Source organism: Phoca vitulina, unplaced genomic scaffold (genome assembly GCF_004348235.1).
Source record: "Phoca vitulina isolate PV1807 unplaced genomic scaffold, GSC_HSeal_1.0 scaffold5, whole genome shotgun sequence".
NCBI classification, from domain to species: domain Eukaryota; kingdom Metazoa; phylum Chordata; class Mammalia; order Carnivora; family Phocidae; genus Phoca; species Phoca vitulina.
Genome location: NW_022589708.1, coordinates 36,424,094 through 36,440,781, shown reverse-complemented (window position 1 = coordinate 36,440,781; position 16,688 = coordinate 36,424,094). Strand labels below are relative to the sequence as shown.

Here is a 16,688-nt window from a genome sequence, read left to right as displayed (position 1 = left end):
AGCAATGTTGAAAAGGGATTTAGGAACATATGTATTTTATCTATATCCCAAATAAATTACTTATCAAAATAATTTTATAAATGGATCAAGGTAAATTTCCTCTACTATAGCTTTACTTATTAGATGTGCCCACAGATCAAGAGTATTCTTTAGTGTCAGGATCTTATTTTCATCTCCAGATTTCATCTCTATAAACTTTAGTTACTAAAATATTAAAATAGCTTCATCAGTTAATTGAGTTCCCCAAATCCTAAATTAAAATCACTGGAAATGGTTTAATGATTTAAATAGCTTTTGCTTCATTACAAACGTTCCACAATTTTTGTTAGTCCTCTTACAAATTATTATATCCTTTAATTTTATCATTGTTATATAAAATAGGCATGAATAAAAAATGAAATTCTTCTTTAATGTTTAATTGAGAAAAATAATTGTTCTTGTACTTTGTGGCCTCTTGGTAATTGCTATCTATATTATTTAATATGTACAAAAATGCTTATGAACTAATTTAAGTTCAGGTTTTGTTTTTGTTTTTTTCATGAAATGGACTTTGTTTTCTGATTTATTATGTTAGCAATGAAAATGTAACAAATTTTTCTCATAGCCAAGTTATTTTTAAATACATCATTGAATTAAAGGAATTCTGATGAATCTATGTTCTTTGAATATCCCTAATAAAGCAAAGAGATGAGAGAGTATATCCTATTCAATTTGCCTTCCCATTGTCCATTCAATAAGGGAATTTTAGTAAAGTCTGAATCAATGTGCTCTTTATGACTGTGTTCCTAGTACCCACTGTTAGCTCCATCATAATGCACTAATGTAGGTTTCTCTCTCATTCCAGGTAAATCTTATATCAAGAGATGGTAAAATGAAGTTAAAATTCCTAAGACCTAAAATAAACTTTTCATTTGTTGATTCAACAAACACTTTCTGAGTACCAATTATGCCAAGAACTTTGTGAACAAGAACTTCAGGTCTGGTGTTCTGAAAAATATAAGGAAATAGACAAAAACAGACTAAAACTAAGCAAGAAAATAGTAGGTGAAAGTGCTAAGAGCAGGACACATTGGATGTGGCATGTGACTAATTAGAAAGAGCAAGCCATGCTATGATAAAGTTGAACATCTTCTAGGTAGTAGAGGACAAGAAAAAAGGTGTGGTGGGCAGTTCATCCCAGTAGGTAGGAATATGTTATCAATGGCGTCGTATAGGATTGTCAAGGTATAGTAATAATAAAAGTAGACTGACTTTCAGCCATTTATTATTGTCTTTAATTATCTATAAACTATGCCCCCTCTTTCATTGCTTACACCTGAGAAAACTATTCATATCACCACCATCCTCTTCCGCTGGCAGGCCTCTGATTCTAGCCCCCAGAATCAGCTAGTACAAATGTGCTATCGAAGAAATAAACCTGAATTGTACAAGAAACAGAAAGAATATCAGTGACCCTAGAGGGTACTAAGTGCTGGGAGGAGATTAGGTCAGGGAAGTAGTAATCATGGTACTGATATACACCTTGTAGGATAGGGATATTAGGATTTTGTCCTAAGGGTATAAATCTTAAGTTTGAAATTAATGCATTCATACTTTAAAAGTTCTATCTAGTTGCTAGTTAGAAATTATTGCTATAGTTAAGTATAAAAGTTAGAATAACAGGTAGGAGACTATTCCAATAGTGCTGGAGAAGGATGGTGGTAGGTTATTTTAAGATGGGGCTGTAGAAAGACTGAGAAAAAACAAAAAAGAAAGAAAGAAAGAACGAATTTAGGATCTAGTTTAGAATACAGCAAAAAGGACTTCCTAAAGAATTGAATATTAAATGCAATGCAAAGTAGAGAATTAAAAGTGATTCTAGAATTTAGGCGTGAGCAACTAGATGGTTCCTAGGGCTATTTACTGAGAATGGGGGCAGGGAGGAAGTCTTGGGATTTTGAAATCTTCCATTTTGACCATGTGAAGTTTTGAATGGCTATTGGATATCTAGTTAGAGATGTCAAGTTGTTAACTGGGTATGTGTATCTATCTCTCAAGAAGAGTTTAGGGCTAAAGATATAAATTTGGAATTTATAATTGACTGCTATATAGTATTTAAAAGTATAGAAGAATGTTATTCTTTATGGAGAAAATATGGTGTCCTGGGGCATTGCCACATCAAAGAGTAGAAAAAATTAGCAGTAACAGTTGCGTAAGAGTGGCCAGATCAGTTTTGTCAAAGCTGCTGGGAAGCCAAGTAAGATGAAAACAAGTGAGATGGGGAAAAGTATGACAGCATGGAGGTTTTGGGTGATTTGGAATAGTTCAAAGGACTGATTATAGTGGGTTGAAGAGAGAATGATGATTATTAATAAATATATAAATATTTTAAAATTTTATTTATTTATTTAATTGACAGAGAGAGAGAGACAGCGAGAGAGGGAACACAAGCAGGGGGAGTGGGAGAGGGAGAAGCAGGCTTCCAGGCAAGCAGAGAGCCTGATGCAGGGCTCGATCCCAGGACCCTGGGATCATGACCTGAGCCGAAGGCAGTCGCTTAACCAACTGAGCCACCCAGGCGCCCCAATAAATATATTTATTAACTATAAATAATAACTACATGTTTTGCTCGAAATGGAAACAGAATTGGAACAGTTGGTAGGAATATGAGGAGTTTCGTTTTAATATGTTTGAAATAATAAATCTTTGCAAGTTAATTAGAATGATCCAGTATGGAAAAAATTGATAATATAAAACATAGAAGGGTCACCAGTGTAGAGAAATTTCGGTGGCAAGACAGATGGGCTGCAAACCACAAGCAGTGGTCTCAGCCCTTGACAAAAGCGGAGACACTTAGAGCACTGGAGCAAGAAACAAAGGCTTTCAGATTAGGTTCCGACTTCTCTGCTCTTTTTATCGAAGATAGTAATGTGTGTATGTACAAGTTTGTGCTTGTGCATATCATGTTTTACATTATACCTCATTGACAAAAACTGTTGAAATAAGAAGTTTTTGTATTTTCTTAATGTTGTAACTTGAACTGTGAATGTCATCATGGGTTAAATGATCATGAAACTAAATACTATTTAAGGTAAATCTTTAAGATTTTAGAAGCATATATTGCCCGTGCATTTCTGTTTTAAAGATGCTGTTTCTCAAGTTTCTTTTAGAGAAGAATAACATTATTCCACACTTTTAAAAACTATTATAGTCTAGTTTTGTAGAGAAGACTATTTCTTTGATGATGCCTGTATAATGATTAATTAATCAGACAGCAAGCAGATCAGAGAGAAAAAAAAAGAACAAAAACAAATTAAAAGGAAACAAAGACAAAAAATAGACTGTATTAATGTGTTTGATTAATTTTTACCTTTTTCGTTTGTAAGAGTTAAAAGTTCTCTTTTTGTTGTTTCTTTTTCCTTTGTAAAAATAAGATATATAATACACTAAGTAGTGAACATTAATACTGACAAATGTGGAAAATTGTCAGATTTATCAGGAAGTAGTTTACCTATGCTTGCTTTGGAGAAGTAAAACCAAACAAAACGTATAAATTACTCAGGAGTATAATCTATTCTGTATATCATACATTGTGATTTATGAATGTTCTTTTTATATTGATTTGTTGGTTGCTTTTCATTAGGGTTTTTAGTTGTAACTATAATTTTTATGGACAGCAGAGTCTATGTCACTGGTATATGATGAACTGTCACATTTCCAATGGAGCAAAATTAGTTGATAACTTCTCCTTTCCCATGTTGCTATTATTACATAAAGAATCTTTTGGGATAAATTAATTACAGCTTTGCATAGAAAGAATTTATTCTTATAAAATAAAGATAGTATCTGTTTCCTTAAGTTACACTCTTGAGTTTCCTTGTTATTTTGTTATTTTTTATTATTAAAGTAAACTATACTCTTCTAAGCTTAGGCAATAACTTGTTATTTCATTGCAAATGTTTTTTTTTCCTTTCACATTTTGTACAGAAAATAACTGTTTATGCACATAAACACACACACTGCTACATATTTCTTTTAAGAGTCAGTAGGTATTCTGGTTTGCAAGATCTGAGAAATCTTTATCCTTGTTGTCTCAAAAGAGATAAACAATACCAATTCCAAGATAGGAAGCAAAGTTTATTTGTATATCTCTAACCTTCTAAATAATCTCTGACTATGATAAAACTGAATTTTCCTAAAGACCTTTTGGCTTGACTATAGAATTGCATTCCCTTGATTTTTTGAATAACATGCTTCAAACTTCCAGACAAATCATTACAAAAGAACCCACCAAAAGTTGGATAGTTGTGTGTACTTTTAAAATATGTATATAATAAATATTTATGTGCATATTACAAGGATACATCTTGCGAAACCAGTTAAAACCAGTGTAAATGATAGTTACATAATGTTAAAACATGTTTATTGTATAGCAACATATTCTTTTGTTGCATCTTTGTAAGAGGAAATAGAGAAAACTAGTAAATCAAATTGGGTAACCCTGTGTGTGTGCGTGCGGGCGCGCGCGTGCGCGAGCACGCATATTTATGCCATCACTCTCTAAAATGAAATTTCCATATTCTTTCCAATTCTGTTGAAATTTTTAAACCTCTGAGTATTCAAGAAAACACTGAAACTATTATGCAAAATTCTATTCCTCACTTATATAAAAAGATAATAGAAGTCATTCACTATTTCTTAGACTGTAACTCAATTACGAATTTCTTTCATTTTGCCTTTTCCTCTGGTCCTTTCTGCAGCAAAGCCAACTGAATTTATTTCAGTGTTAGCTGTTATAGTTCAATACAGGATAAAATAGACATTTCACTTCTGAGTCATTTTATGTCTCTTCTTTTTATTCTTTTCTGAAGCTCATTTTGTCTACCACTGTTCTCAACTAAAATCCATACTGCCTACCAAAATTTATATCCTCATATTTTTCTACACCAAATTACCATAATTTATACATTATAATAACATACATCAATTTATAAATAATAAAGAATATCAGAATAGATTTTCTCTTGAGAACTTAAGAAATAACTAAACACAGACACACATAATGGGTCTAGTAATAAAAAAAAATGAGAATGCCGATTGTGATAAATGATTAAACTGAAATCCACCTAAGTCAAGTTGGTCAATTGGCTCATGAGTATAAGAGAAGACTATTACTGTAATCTAGATTTATTCTTTGACAATAATCAATCTTTTAACGTTTTCTTTGTTGATGAAATCTCTGTCATTGTGTTTATTTTTACTTTTTTTAAGTGTTCGCTTCGGCAGCACATATATTTTTACTTTTTTTAAGCTCTAGAAATTGTTCTATGCATTTACTAAATAGAAACTAAAAACTCATAGCTATAAAAGTACTCACAGTCATTTAGTTTAACTCTATCCTGGAAGCATATATTTTTTCTATATTTATTTATTTGTTGTTTTAAGCATCTCTAATCTCATCTTTTCTACTCTTGCCCTGGTCAGTACTATTGTTATGTTTTGCTTAACCACATTATAAGCACCTCACAACTGGTCTTACAAACTTTGTTCTCTCAGTTACCTGAAACCCATCATTTACATCAATAGGAATTATCTTACAAAAACACAAGCCAAATTCTTCTCTCAAATCTCCTTCAAAAATTAGCCTATGTACTCTTTCCTTTCGAAAATAAATTCTTAACTCACTAGAAAAATGGAGACCCTTCTTCTTTTAAATATTGTTAGTACTTTAAAATATAATATGACATTTTATATAACTATTAAATATTAAACATATATATATGTAAACATATATAAGGAGAGAGAGAGGGAGAGAGTGTGCGTGCAGACAAGCAACGTATATTAGGGGAAAACCTATGTTTAATAGCTCCAAGATTAAGAAAAAAAGTGTTTCCTGATCATCATAATAGCTTTTCTTAAGGAATGTAAGATGCTTAGCCACTTTGAAAGTTCACATAAAAGGCTGGAAAATCCTAGATTTGATTAAAGTCTTTTTTAGCTCTGGTCGGACACTGAGTTAAATCTGAAGCCAACTGCACAAGTAAATACTGCACTCATTTCCCTTCAGTGGATTAAGAACCACATTAATGTCAGATACATCGAGAGCACAATCTGAGCTCTACAACTTAATAGGAAGATGGCTATTGTGCTGATTCTCAATTTGTTCATTTGTCAAATGGTAATTATAATATTTACTACATAGGGATAATGTAGAAATTAAACGAAATAAAGTATATTGTGTTTGGGAACTAAAGAAAGAAAGAAAAGCATGTTAGTTTCTATTCTCCAGCTCTTCTTCACCAATTTTTTTTTTTTTTTTATCGGAAGCTTCAAAATCTGGGTAGAAATATATGGAAAATGCTTATAATAACATGTAATTCATTAATATTAGTTAAGGAATTGACAGCCCCTCTTATATCCGAAACATTTTATGAAAAGAAAATATGTTTTACTCTTTCTTCCTGCACGTCTAATTTGAAAAAAAAAAAAGAAGAAGAAGATAGCAGGAAGGGAAGAATGAAGGGGGTGGAAATCGGAGGGGGAGATGAACCATGAGAGACTATGGACTCTGAGAAACAAACTGAGGGTTCTAGAGGGGAGGGGGGTGGGGGGATGGGTTAGCCTGGTGATGGGTATTAAAGAGGGCATGTATTGAATGGAGCACTGGGTGTTACATGCAAACAATGAATCATGGAACACTACATCAAACACTAATGATGTAATGTATGGTGATTAACATAACATAATAATAAAAAATGCACTGAAGAACAGAAAACTAGAATAAATGGAAAGATATATCAAAAAAATGAAATTATATATAAAGTTATGTTTGTAATGCCCCTAATTTGAGAAATAAGAAATAGAGAAAAGACATATGCTATATTTATGACTATTAGATGCTGTAATAAGAGTTAACGAAAAAGTCTTTTACTAGCTAGTTACACCAAAAAATTATATCTTATTTTCTAATGTTAATAAATATTGTTTCACTAAGTAAGATGAAGCAGCTGAGCCAATAAGAATTAAAACTCCATTTGTAATGTGTAGCCTTAGTAACAAGTCAGTAGGATGTACATGTCTGCTCTGATGGAATAGCACAGATGGATGTACAGGTAAAAGCATCTCCCATTTTTGATGACACAAGGTAGGGGGAAGAGTGTATGAAGGAAAGGCATATCGTGAAAATATTGAGCCCTGGTCACATTCTTGGCCTCTTCAGTTATGTGTCCTAGTATTTATGATTTTTTTATATCCATGATGATTTTTGACACTGGTTTAACTTCAAGCTCCCCACATTTCTTTTTCTTCCTTCCTTTTTTTTTTTTTTTGTTAATTCAATTAGCCAATATATAATACATCATTAGTTTTTGGGGTAGTGTTCAATTATTCATTAGTTGCGTATAACACCCAGTGCTCATCACATCATGTGCCCTCCTTAATGCCCATCACTCAGTTACCCCATCTTGCAACCCACCTCCCTTTCCACAACCCTCAGTTCGTTTCCCAGAGTCAAGAGTCTTTTATGGTTTATCTCCCTCTCTGATTTCTTCCCATTCAGTTTTCCCTCCCTTTCCTTATGATCCTCTGGGCTATTTCTTACATTCCACATATGAATGAAACCATATGATAATTGTCTTTCTCTGACTGACTTATTTCATTTAGCATAATACCCTCCAGGTCCATCCATGTGGATGTAAATGGTAGGTATTCATCCTTTCTGATTGCTAATATTCCATTGTCTATATAAACCACATCTTCTTTATCCATTCATCTGTTGAAGGACATCTCGGCTCCTTCCACAGTTTGGCTATAACGGACATTGGTGTTATGAAAATTGGGGTGCAGGTGCCCCTTCTTTTCACTACATCTGGATCTTTGAGGTAAAGACCCAGTAGTGCAATTGCTGGGTCATAGGGTAGCTCTATTTTTAACTTCTTGTTTTCCAGAGTGGCTATACCAGCTTGCATTTCCACCAACAGTGCAAGAGGGTTCCCCTTTCTCCACATCCTCACCAACATTTGTTGTTCTCTGTCTTGTCAATTTTAGCCATTCTTTTTTTTTTTTTTTTTAAGATTTTATTTATTTATTTGATGGAGAGAGAGACAGTGAGAGAGGGAACACAAGCAGGGGGAGTGGGAGAGGGAGAACCAGGCCTCCCGCTGAGCAGGGAGCCCGAAGTGTGGCTTGGTCCCAGGACCCTGGGATCATGACCTGAGCTGAAGGCAGACGCTTAATGACTGACCTACCCAGGCACCCCAATTTCTGCCATTCTAACTGGTGTAAGGTGGTATTTCATTGTGGTTTTGATTTGTATTTCCCTGATGGTTAGTGTTGTGGAGTATGTTTTCATGTGTCTGTTGGCCATTTGTATGTCTTCTTTGGAGAAGTGTCTGTTTATGTCTTCTGCCCATTTCTTGACTGGATTATTTGTTCTTTGGGTGTTGAGTTTGATAAGTTCTTTATAGATCTTGGATACCAGCCCTTTATCTGTTATGTCATTTGCAAATATTTTCTCCCATTCTGCAGGTTGCCTTTTAGTTTTGTCAACTGTTTCCTTTGCCATGCAGAAGATTTTTATCTTGATGAAGTCTCAATAGTTCATTTTTGCTTGTGTTTCCCTCACCTTCAGAGATGTGTCTTGCAAGAAGTTGCTGTGGCCGAGGTCACAGAGGTTATTGCCTGTGTTTTCTCTAGGATATTGATGGAATCCTGTTTCACATTGAGGTCTTTCATCCATTTTTGAGTTTATCTTTGTGTATGGTGTAAGAAAGTGGTTCAATTTCATTCTTCTACATGTGGCTGTCCAATTATCCCAGCACCATTTATTGGACAGACTGTCTTTTTTCCATTGGATATACTTTCCTGCTTTGTCAAAGATTAGTTGACCATAGGGTTGAGGGTCCATTTCTGGGCTCTCTATTCTGTTCCATTGATCTATATGTCTGTTTTGTACCATGCTGTCTTGATGATCACAGCTTTGTAATATAGCTTGAAGTCAGGTATTGTGATGTCCCCAGCTTTGGTTTTCTTTTTCAACATTCCCCTGGCTATTTAGGATTTTTCTGGTTCCATACAAATTTTAGGATTGTTTGTTCCAGCTCTGTGAAAAATGTCTATGTTATTTTGATAGGGATTGCATTGAATGTGTAGATTGCTCTGGGCAGCATACACATTTTAACAATGTTTATTCTTCCAATCCATGAGCATGAGATGTTTTTCCATCTCTTTGTGTCTTCTTCAATTTCTTTCATAAGTGTTCTCTAGTTTCTAGAGTACAGATCCTTTACCTCTGGTTAGGTTTATTCCTAGGTATCTTATGGGTTTTGGTGCAATTGTAAGTGGTATTGATTCCTTAATTTCTCTTTCTTCAGTCACATTGTTAGTGTATAGAAATGCAACTGATTTCTGTGCATTGATTTTGTATCCCACCACATTGCTGAATTGCCGTATGAGTTCTAGGAATTTTGGGGTGAAGTCCTAGCCTCAACAATCAGACAACAAAAAGAAATAAAAGGCATTCAGATTGGCAAAGAAGTCAAACTCTCACTCTTCGCAGATGACATGGTACCTTGTGTGGAAAACCCAAAGCTCCCCACATTTCAACTAACAGTTGGAATGGGTGGGCAGTGGTCTAAGGTACCATTTGCCACAACATCTATCAATGGTTAAGACTATTTACTTATTATTGGCTAACAGTGTTCATTGGCCATTTCTATCCTGGGAGAAGATCCCCAGGCTCTAAGGATATCTGGCATCATAACCTAGGATGAAGGATTCAGAAAAATCCAGTGCTTGGATTCACAATTTATTCTTTGTTTAGTTACCTAAATGCATTTCTCTTCCTTTTTAAGATCCTAATGTTAAGATAAGCTCATATAATTTGCTTAGGCAGGACTTCCATAAATTCTTCTCCTCTGTTTTTACTGCTTTATTCATTTTAGCAGCCAAATTAAACACAATTATCCCTTTATTTATAAAGCTTCATTTATTTTCCCAATTTTGGTACACTGTTTTTTTTTTTTTAACTTCCCAATCTTAATATATGACCATAATTTTCACTTCACTTATTAACATGTGCTTGTCTGTCATTCTTTCCCAAAGTCCTAATTCCCTATCTTACATTCTTAGTAATATATGGATTAGTGAAAGTGTTGATGGTAGTATAGAGCCAAATGAAGAATCAGGTGAATATTATAGGCCCCTCACATCTGCCAGACAAAATGTATACACATAATTTTATCTACCATTTCAGAGGTAGGAGCTACCTTCAGGCTTATTTCTGGATAGCCTTAGAAGGCAGAAACCCCAGATTAACATTGCTGTGCATAGATAATTTTGCAACATCACAACTTAAAGACATAAGACTCTAAATCAGAGAAAAATAGTTACTCTTACTCTTATAAGCTGAATGAACTTGTTTTTACCAGTTCGCCTGTCCTACATAACTCATCAGTAAAATGAGACAGTTGGTTCACTTGGTGTCTGGATTCTCCTTAGCTCCAATTATTAAAGATTCCATAATTCCAACTGCTAAACTCTGTTACTTCATAACTGTATAATTCAGTAATATGTCTTGTCTGTTTATTGAGGTTTGAAATCCTATGTATTGGGTCTTAAAATATAACCCAAGGATGTGTTTTCATCAGAGAATGATCATATTATAGCATCATAAGATAGGAAGATAGAAGTAGATAGATAGATAGATGATAGATTAGATAGATAGATAGATAGATAGATGATAGATAGATAGATCAATTGATCTCCAAAACAGGGAAGCAGGGAATTAATTGCAATATTTTAAAAATCTTCTAGCTACTATATTGAGATTAAGTACTTTACACGTATTGTCTAATCTGATCCTCACAAAACTTTTGCATGGTAGTACAATTTTATTTTATAGATGAAGAAATTGGATATCAGAGAAATTAAGTGACATTCTCATAGACAATATGTTGTAGAGATGAGCTTCAGACCTATCACCCATCATTTTCCATCACCAAATTTTCCTAAAAAGAGTATTGGGTTAAAACTAAAAAACAAAAATGTGAAGAAGAATAAATGGGTTGTGATGTCAGTTTTTTTAAAGAATTAAGTAATTGTAAGAAAATGGTAATGGAGGGGTGCCTGGGTGGCTCAGTCAGTTAAGCGGCTGCCTTTGGCTCAGGTCATGATCCCAGGGTCCTGGGATTGAGTCCCATGGGGCTCCTTGCTCAGCAGGGAGTCTGCTTCTCCCTCTGCCTGCCGCTCCCCCTGCTTGTGAACTCTCTCTCTTTCTGTCAAATAAGTAAATAAAACCTTAAAAAAAAAATGGTAATGGAGAAGCATAAAACAGGGACTTTCTACTTTCAAGTGTGTGTGCATGTGCGAATATGTATTAATTGAACATAACTATTTTACTAAATGCTCTATGGGTATTATTATTTTTTATTTTAAATTATTATTATTATTATTTACATTTTGATGTTACTTTTAATATAGGATCTTTCAGTACAGAGTAGCTGTTAACACAGCATCACGTGCAATTACCTGTGGTGGAAGCAGTGGCAATCTTATAAAGGCAAGAAGCATACTCAAATCATTGCATCGCCTCTGCATGTCGTACTTGACCCACATCATTAATGCATGGAAGATGGTTTCTTCATCAGGAACATTTACATCATCGCTGGCCAGGAGTTTATGGAGCTCCTCAGCTGGAAGCAGTAAAAACTCTTGATTTCTCATAACTTCCATTATGTTTTCCTGCAGGGAGAAAACATCTTGGCATAAATTTGGCTTCACTTTGATTTTGCTGGGAAAGCATCTCAGAAAGAAATGAGAAAAGTCGTCAATAACTTTTGTTCTCATTATAACACAATCCTTGAGACTTAATCCTTCAGAAACTAGAAGCTGTTAAAATGAAAGCCTTGTAATTGTAATTGAAGTGAAAATGTATCAGAGACAGCACAGATCTTATAATAACTGGAGGATTATACTGTTGAGCTTTGTGATGCAGGCAGAATGTACTAAGTGATTAAATGTTCAAGTTTCAAGTGGACTGCTGTGTAAGATTTGGTGACTATGAAGAGAACAGCATTCAAATGTTTTAAAGCTTGACTACATATACATGAATCAGAAAGTGGGAATGAAATTACATAGGAAGTAAGTAACACTATAAGATGCATCATTGTTTACTTAGAAGGGAAAAAACAGGACAGATAGGCCATAGACTTCACAAAAGCACGTATGTTCCATCCTTTTATTATCTCTCATACCTCCCTCCTCTCATGATAGTTTCTCTGGATTAATTTAGATTCCCATTTATTTTCTTCCAGATTGCTGCCATAACCTTCTAATTACTCTGCCTGACTCTATTCTTAGCCTCTTTACTGTATCCTCTATAATCATGCTAGAATGATAGTTCTACAACATAAATTTCATGGCATTCCTCTAAAGTTTTTGCTTGGTTTAGTTTGGTCTCCTTTTGTCCTTTGATTCAAATCTCTTGGTTAAATACACTAATGCTTTATGATCTGACCTCTTCCTAAGTTGAAGACTACACTTTTTAACCTTTCTTGTGTTCTATCTAGTCACCATTACTTACTCTTTCAATTTGCCATCCTGTATTGCTTAAAATGACTTTTATGCACCTTGTTTTCCTAATTTCTGCCATTTTCCAAGACTCAGTTCATATGGAACTCTCGAGCCTTCTGTCCACTCACGTTGGATCTGGCTACCCCATCCACCATGCGTGCACAGTGCATGGTATTTATATTTCTGAGACAGTAGTTACCAAACTGTGGCCTAATCTTCAGTGCCCTTAGGGGTCTTATCACAAACTTTAAGCTCCTTAAGACAAACACCTTGACAATTAGCTTGCATATCTCAATCCTGGAACACAGCAGGTGAACAGTACATAGTTATTGAATAGATGTGTTGGTGATCTTTGCGGAGAAAAATAAAATTTTGGAAATAGTGCACAGCAGTGCGGTGGTTTTCAAACACAGTTTTAAAATGACTTGTCAAAAACCTTCTTATATGCTAGCAGAGAGCCTTTGGTGGCAGATATATGGTTAGAAAAGACAGAGATCTGACTGACTCCCTCTTTTGTTCCACCTCCCCTCCCACCCCATGTCTCAATTCCAAGGAAGATAGAAGTGAGGTTTCTCAGATCATAGTTTTCAAGGCACAGTTGTGGTAGAAATCCCAGTACATGCCTATTGTAGGAAAAAACCTGAAACAGATGGAACTAGATCTCTTCCCCAAAAGGCATTATGACTATGCTACTATGCTAATGTTAAGTAGCAGATTCAGCCCGTGCCCGTTAATCTGTATGTCAGAGCAGATCCGAAACCTATTTTCTAAAAGAGATCTGACCCACCTTTTGAGTATATCCTTGGAACTGAATCCAAGGCTTGAGGTGCCTTCAGCTGTCACAAAAGAATGTCAACTTTTACTTTCATTCCGGTCATTTGTCCTATTTATTTACATTTGATTGACATTGCAGAATAGCTGATTTCCTGGAAATTTTTGTCCCCTGTGTTTCCTCTGTGCCTAATACAAGTACTATGTAAATTATAGATGTCCGATATCTATTTAGTGAGTTAACCAACTGAGTGTTCTGAGATGTGGGGCCACCAAGTTTCTCTAAAGGACTCTAGTAAGATAAAGATGTTTTTGAAGAATCTTTGAAAGATTTTTTGTCCATCCATTTTTCCAGTTACTGAAAAATCTATGCCTCTATTAAACCACACACAGAATTGTAGTGCTAAACCATCAGTATATAGTATGGGGTACCATAAAAAAAAAAAAAAAAAGCAGGTCTATGAAACTCTTAGTGGTGTCTATCAAAGATATTGTTTAAGACATATTTTGTTATATTTTACAGTGGCCTCTTTATGATGACCCTTGGGAGAAATTTCTTGCGGGTTTTAGTAGCAAGAATAATTGCACTTCTCCTGAGTAAATTGGTTTGCTTTTATCATGGATGTTGTAAATTATAAAATTGATCAGATTTTTCTTTTTATTTGGCCTCTAGAAAACTTAGAGTTAAATTGAAATCTATCTGTTAGGAAGGCTATAGCCTTTTATAGTTTGATTTCTTCTTCAGACAGCTCCAATAATAGTTTCATTTAATATCGCTACAGCAGATTTTATTTTTTTTCTTTTATCCCTGCATCTGATTTAGAGCATATTCCTATAATTTTATATCTTTGCAAGCCATACTACATGTTTGGGAATAAGCCATGTGGTTTGTAAAAACTGCTATAAGTAAACTGGACATTGGGAGCTAGTATCAGATATTATTGGATCTCTCATACTGTCCCACATATTATGTAGTTTATTATGAACTTTATGTATTTTGGACTTCTAAAGTTCTCTTTGCTCTTTGTTTGTTTGTTTTCTCCATCAAGTCTCCTTTTCATGATACCCTGCCTAATATTTTCCTGTTTTTTGCAATCTAGCTTCTGCAAATTGTTTTAATTTCATTATGTTCAATTCACTAAAGAAAAAACATAAAGTCACGACAGTTTCCTTAACATTACTTGTGCACTTCAGCTAACTCCTCATGTGAGAAGACCAAGTGGGGAGAGGCATCAAAATTCTTTGGCCTATTTACCTTTTGTACAATAACTTTAATTTATTCAATAATTCATTCTATATAGATTTCCTGAACACCTAACATATGGTCCTGGATAACTGTAGCGAGGAGAACAAAATGGATTTGCATCAAAAAGCTTACCACACATGGGACACCTATAAAATGTGCAGTGCTTAGGAAATGACTTGTCAAATCTGGAAAAGCAGGTTTTTCAAATGGACCTAGAATATTAGGTAGGAGGTAGCTTAGAAAATGGGAAATGGAAAGATGTAGTATTACGACCAGGGGAAAGCATATAAACAAAGACATAATAGCAGGTAATATAGTATAAAGGGCCATATTTGGTGTGTCAATTTGATTAAGAATGAGCACAGAAAAATTGTGAGAAATAATACTGAAAGTGTAATTTAGACCATATAGTGAAATAAATTTATTCTACAACTTTGACAGTCTCTCCATTAAATGGGAATATATCTATATATATATATCTTTTACACATAGATTGAACTATTTATTATAAAGGAAATTTTAGCACCGAACTTAAGTTGCCGCTACCTAAGTCACAAGCAATCTTTACTAATTACAAGACTAAATTCTACTATCTTTCCTGCTTCATAATACTTTAAATAATTTTGCTAGCTATAAAAAATTCACAATTTTGTTTTCTAAGCAGAATTTTCTTACCTATTGTTATTTATTTCCTGAATTTGACATAAACATTCTAATATCAGTTTTTCTCCCTTAATTATATTATTGCCTTCCTCTTATTATTGGTAACATATCAATAATTTAAAATTCCAGTAGAAATTCACTTTTCTACATCATTTTAAAAGTTAGCTAACAATTAATGGTAATAATAGGTCAAGCAGAATATAAGTGAGTCCATTCAATTATCATATTTTAGTTATTGATTTACTTTAAAATATGGGTATTAAATTGTAGTAAAATATTTCATTAATGTTCAAACATAAACTTTAACAGTGTTTACTTCATTAACAGCTACTACAAATATCATACATTATACACTATATGGTTAACTCAAAGAAACTGCTTTGCTATGAATGTCTACTGAATTAAAATCTATATTTCACCATCTTGCACTTTTTGACTGGAGGTCAGTTAGAAGAACCTCCTAATCACTGCTTTCAACATTATGTTGGGAAGGTTAATCCTTTGCCAGACCACCACAGAATCTCTGGTTTGATTCCAAATCACCAGAGGCTATGGAATTCATTTAATTGCCTATCTAAAAAGTTATTGGTTAGAAAGATGTATTCTTAGGAGGCCCATACTATCAAATAAATGGAAAACTGAAAGGTAAGCCTGAGAATTGCCCTACATCCTCTGATTGAAGCTTATTATATAAGTATGAAAATGTAAATTTTGGGTCTAAAGTCTGAATTATAAAACTGTAATTCCTTGCATCCTTTGCAAGGAAATTTTTGAGAGTTTCTGATATATGCATGATTCTACTATTGTCAAGGACAAGATTGAAAAATGCATATCTTGACTTCTGAAGCAGAAGTTACATCATGTACCAGATTGAGTAGTGTCTCCCAAAACCTCACATCCACTTGGAACCTCATAATGTGACCTTATTTAGAAATAGGGTCATTGAAGATGTAATTAGTTAAGCTAAATTAAGGCCATACTGGATTAGAGTGGACCCTAATCTAATTATTGGTGTGTTAAAAGAAACAGACACACAGTGATGAGAACACCATGTGAAGACAGAGGTGACAGAGGGAAGAAGTCGTGTGAAAGTAAAGATAAAAAATCATGCTGCCACCAGCCAAGGAATGCCAAGGATTGTTAGGAACCACCAGAAGTTGGAAAAGGCAAGAAAGGATTCTTCCCTAGAACCACCAGAGAGAGCATGGCTCTGCTCACATCTTGATTTCAGACTTTTAGCTTCCAGAACTATAAGAGAATATTTTTCTGTTGTTTTAAGCTACCTAGATCTTAATACTTTGTTATTGCAGCCCCAGAAAAATAATAAATATCATAAGAGAAAGTAAAAAAAAAAAAAAGGTTATGTTAAAAACTCTCACATAAACCTAAGAAAGTATGATAATTAGTCCCAATCTTTTATTTAAAAAAAAAGATTTTGGGGTGCCTGGGTGGCTCAGTC

General features: G+C 34.2%; 1 protein-coding gene across 2 annotated transcripts in view; it reads right to left on the bottom strand.

The window, feature by feature from the left end:
- KLHL1 (kelch like family member 1) overlaps nucleotides 1-16,688 on the bottom strand; it is a 355,951-nt gene that overhangs the window by 139,124 nt on the left and 200,139 nt on the right. For both annotated transcript variants that reach the window (XM_032402882.1, XM_032402884.1), the window contains exon 5: nucleotides 11,506-11,718. In XM_032402882.1, coding sequence (XP_032258773.1) covers nucleotides 11,506-11,718 — 213 coding nt within the window. The remainder of the gene's footprint in view (nucleotides 1-11,505; nucleotides 11,719-16,688) is intronic.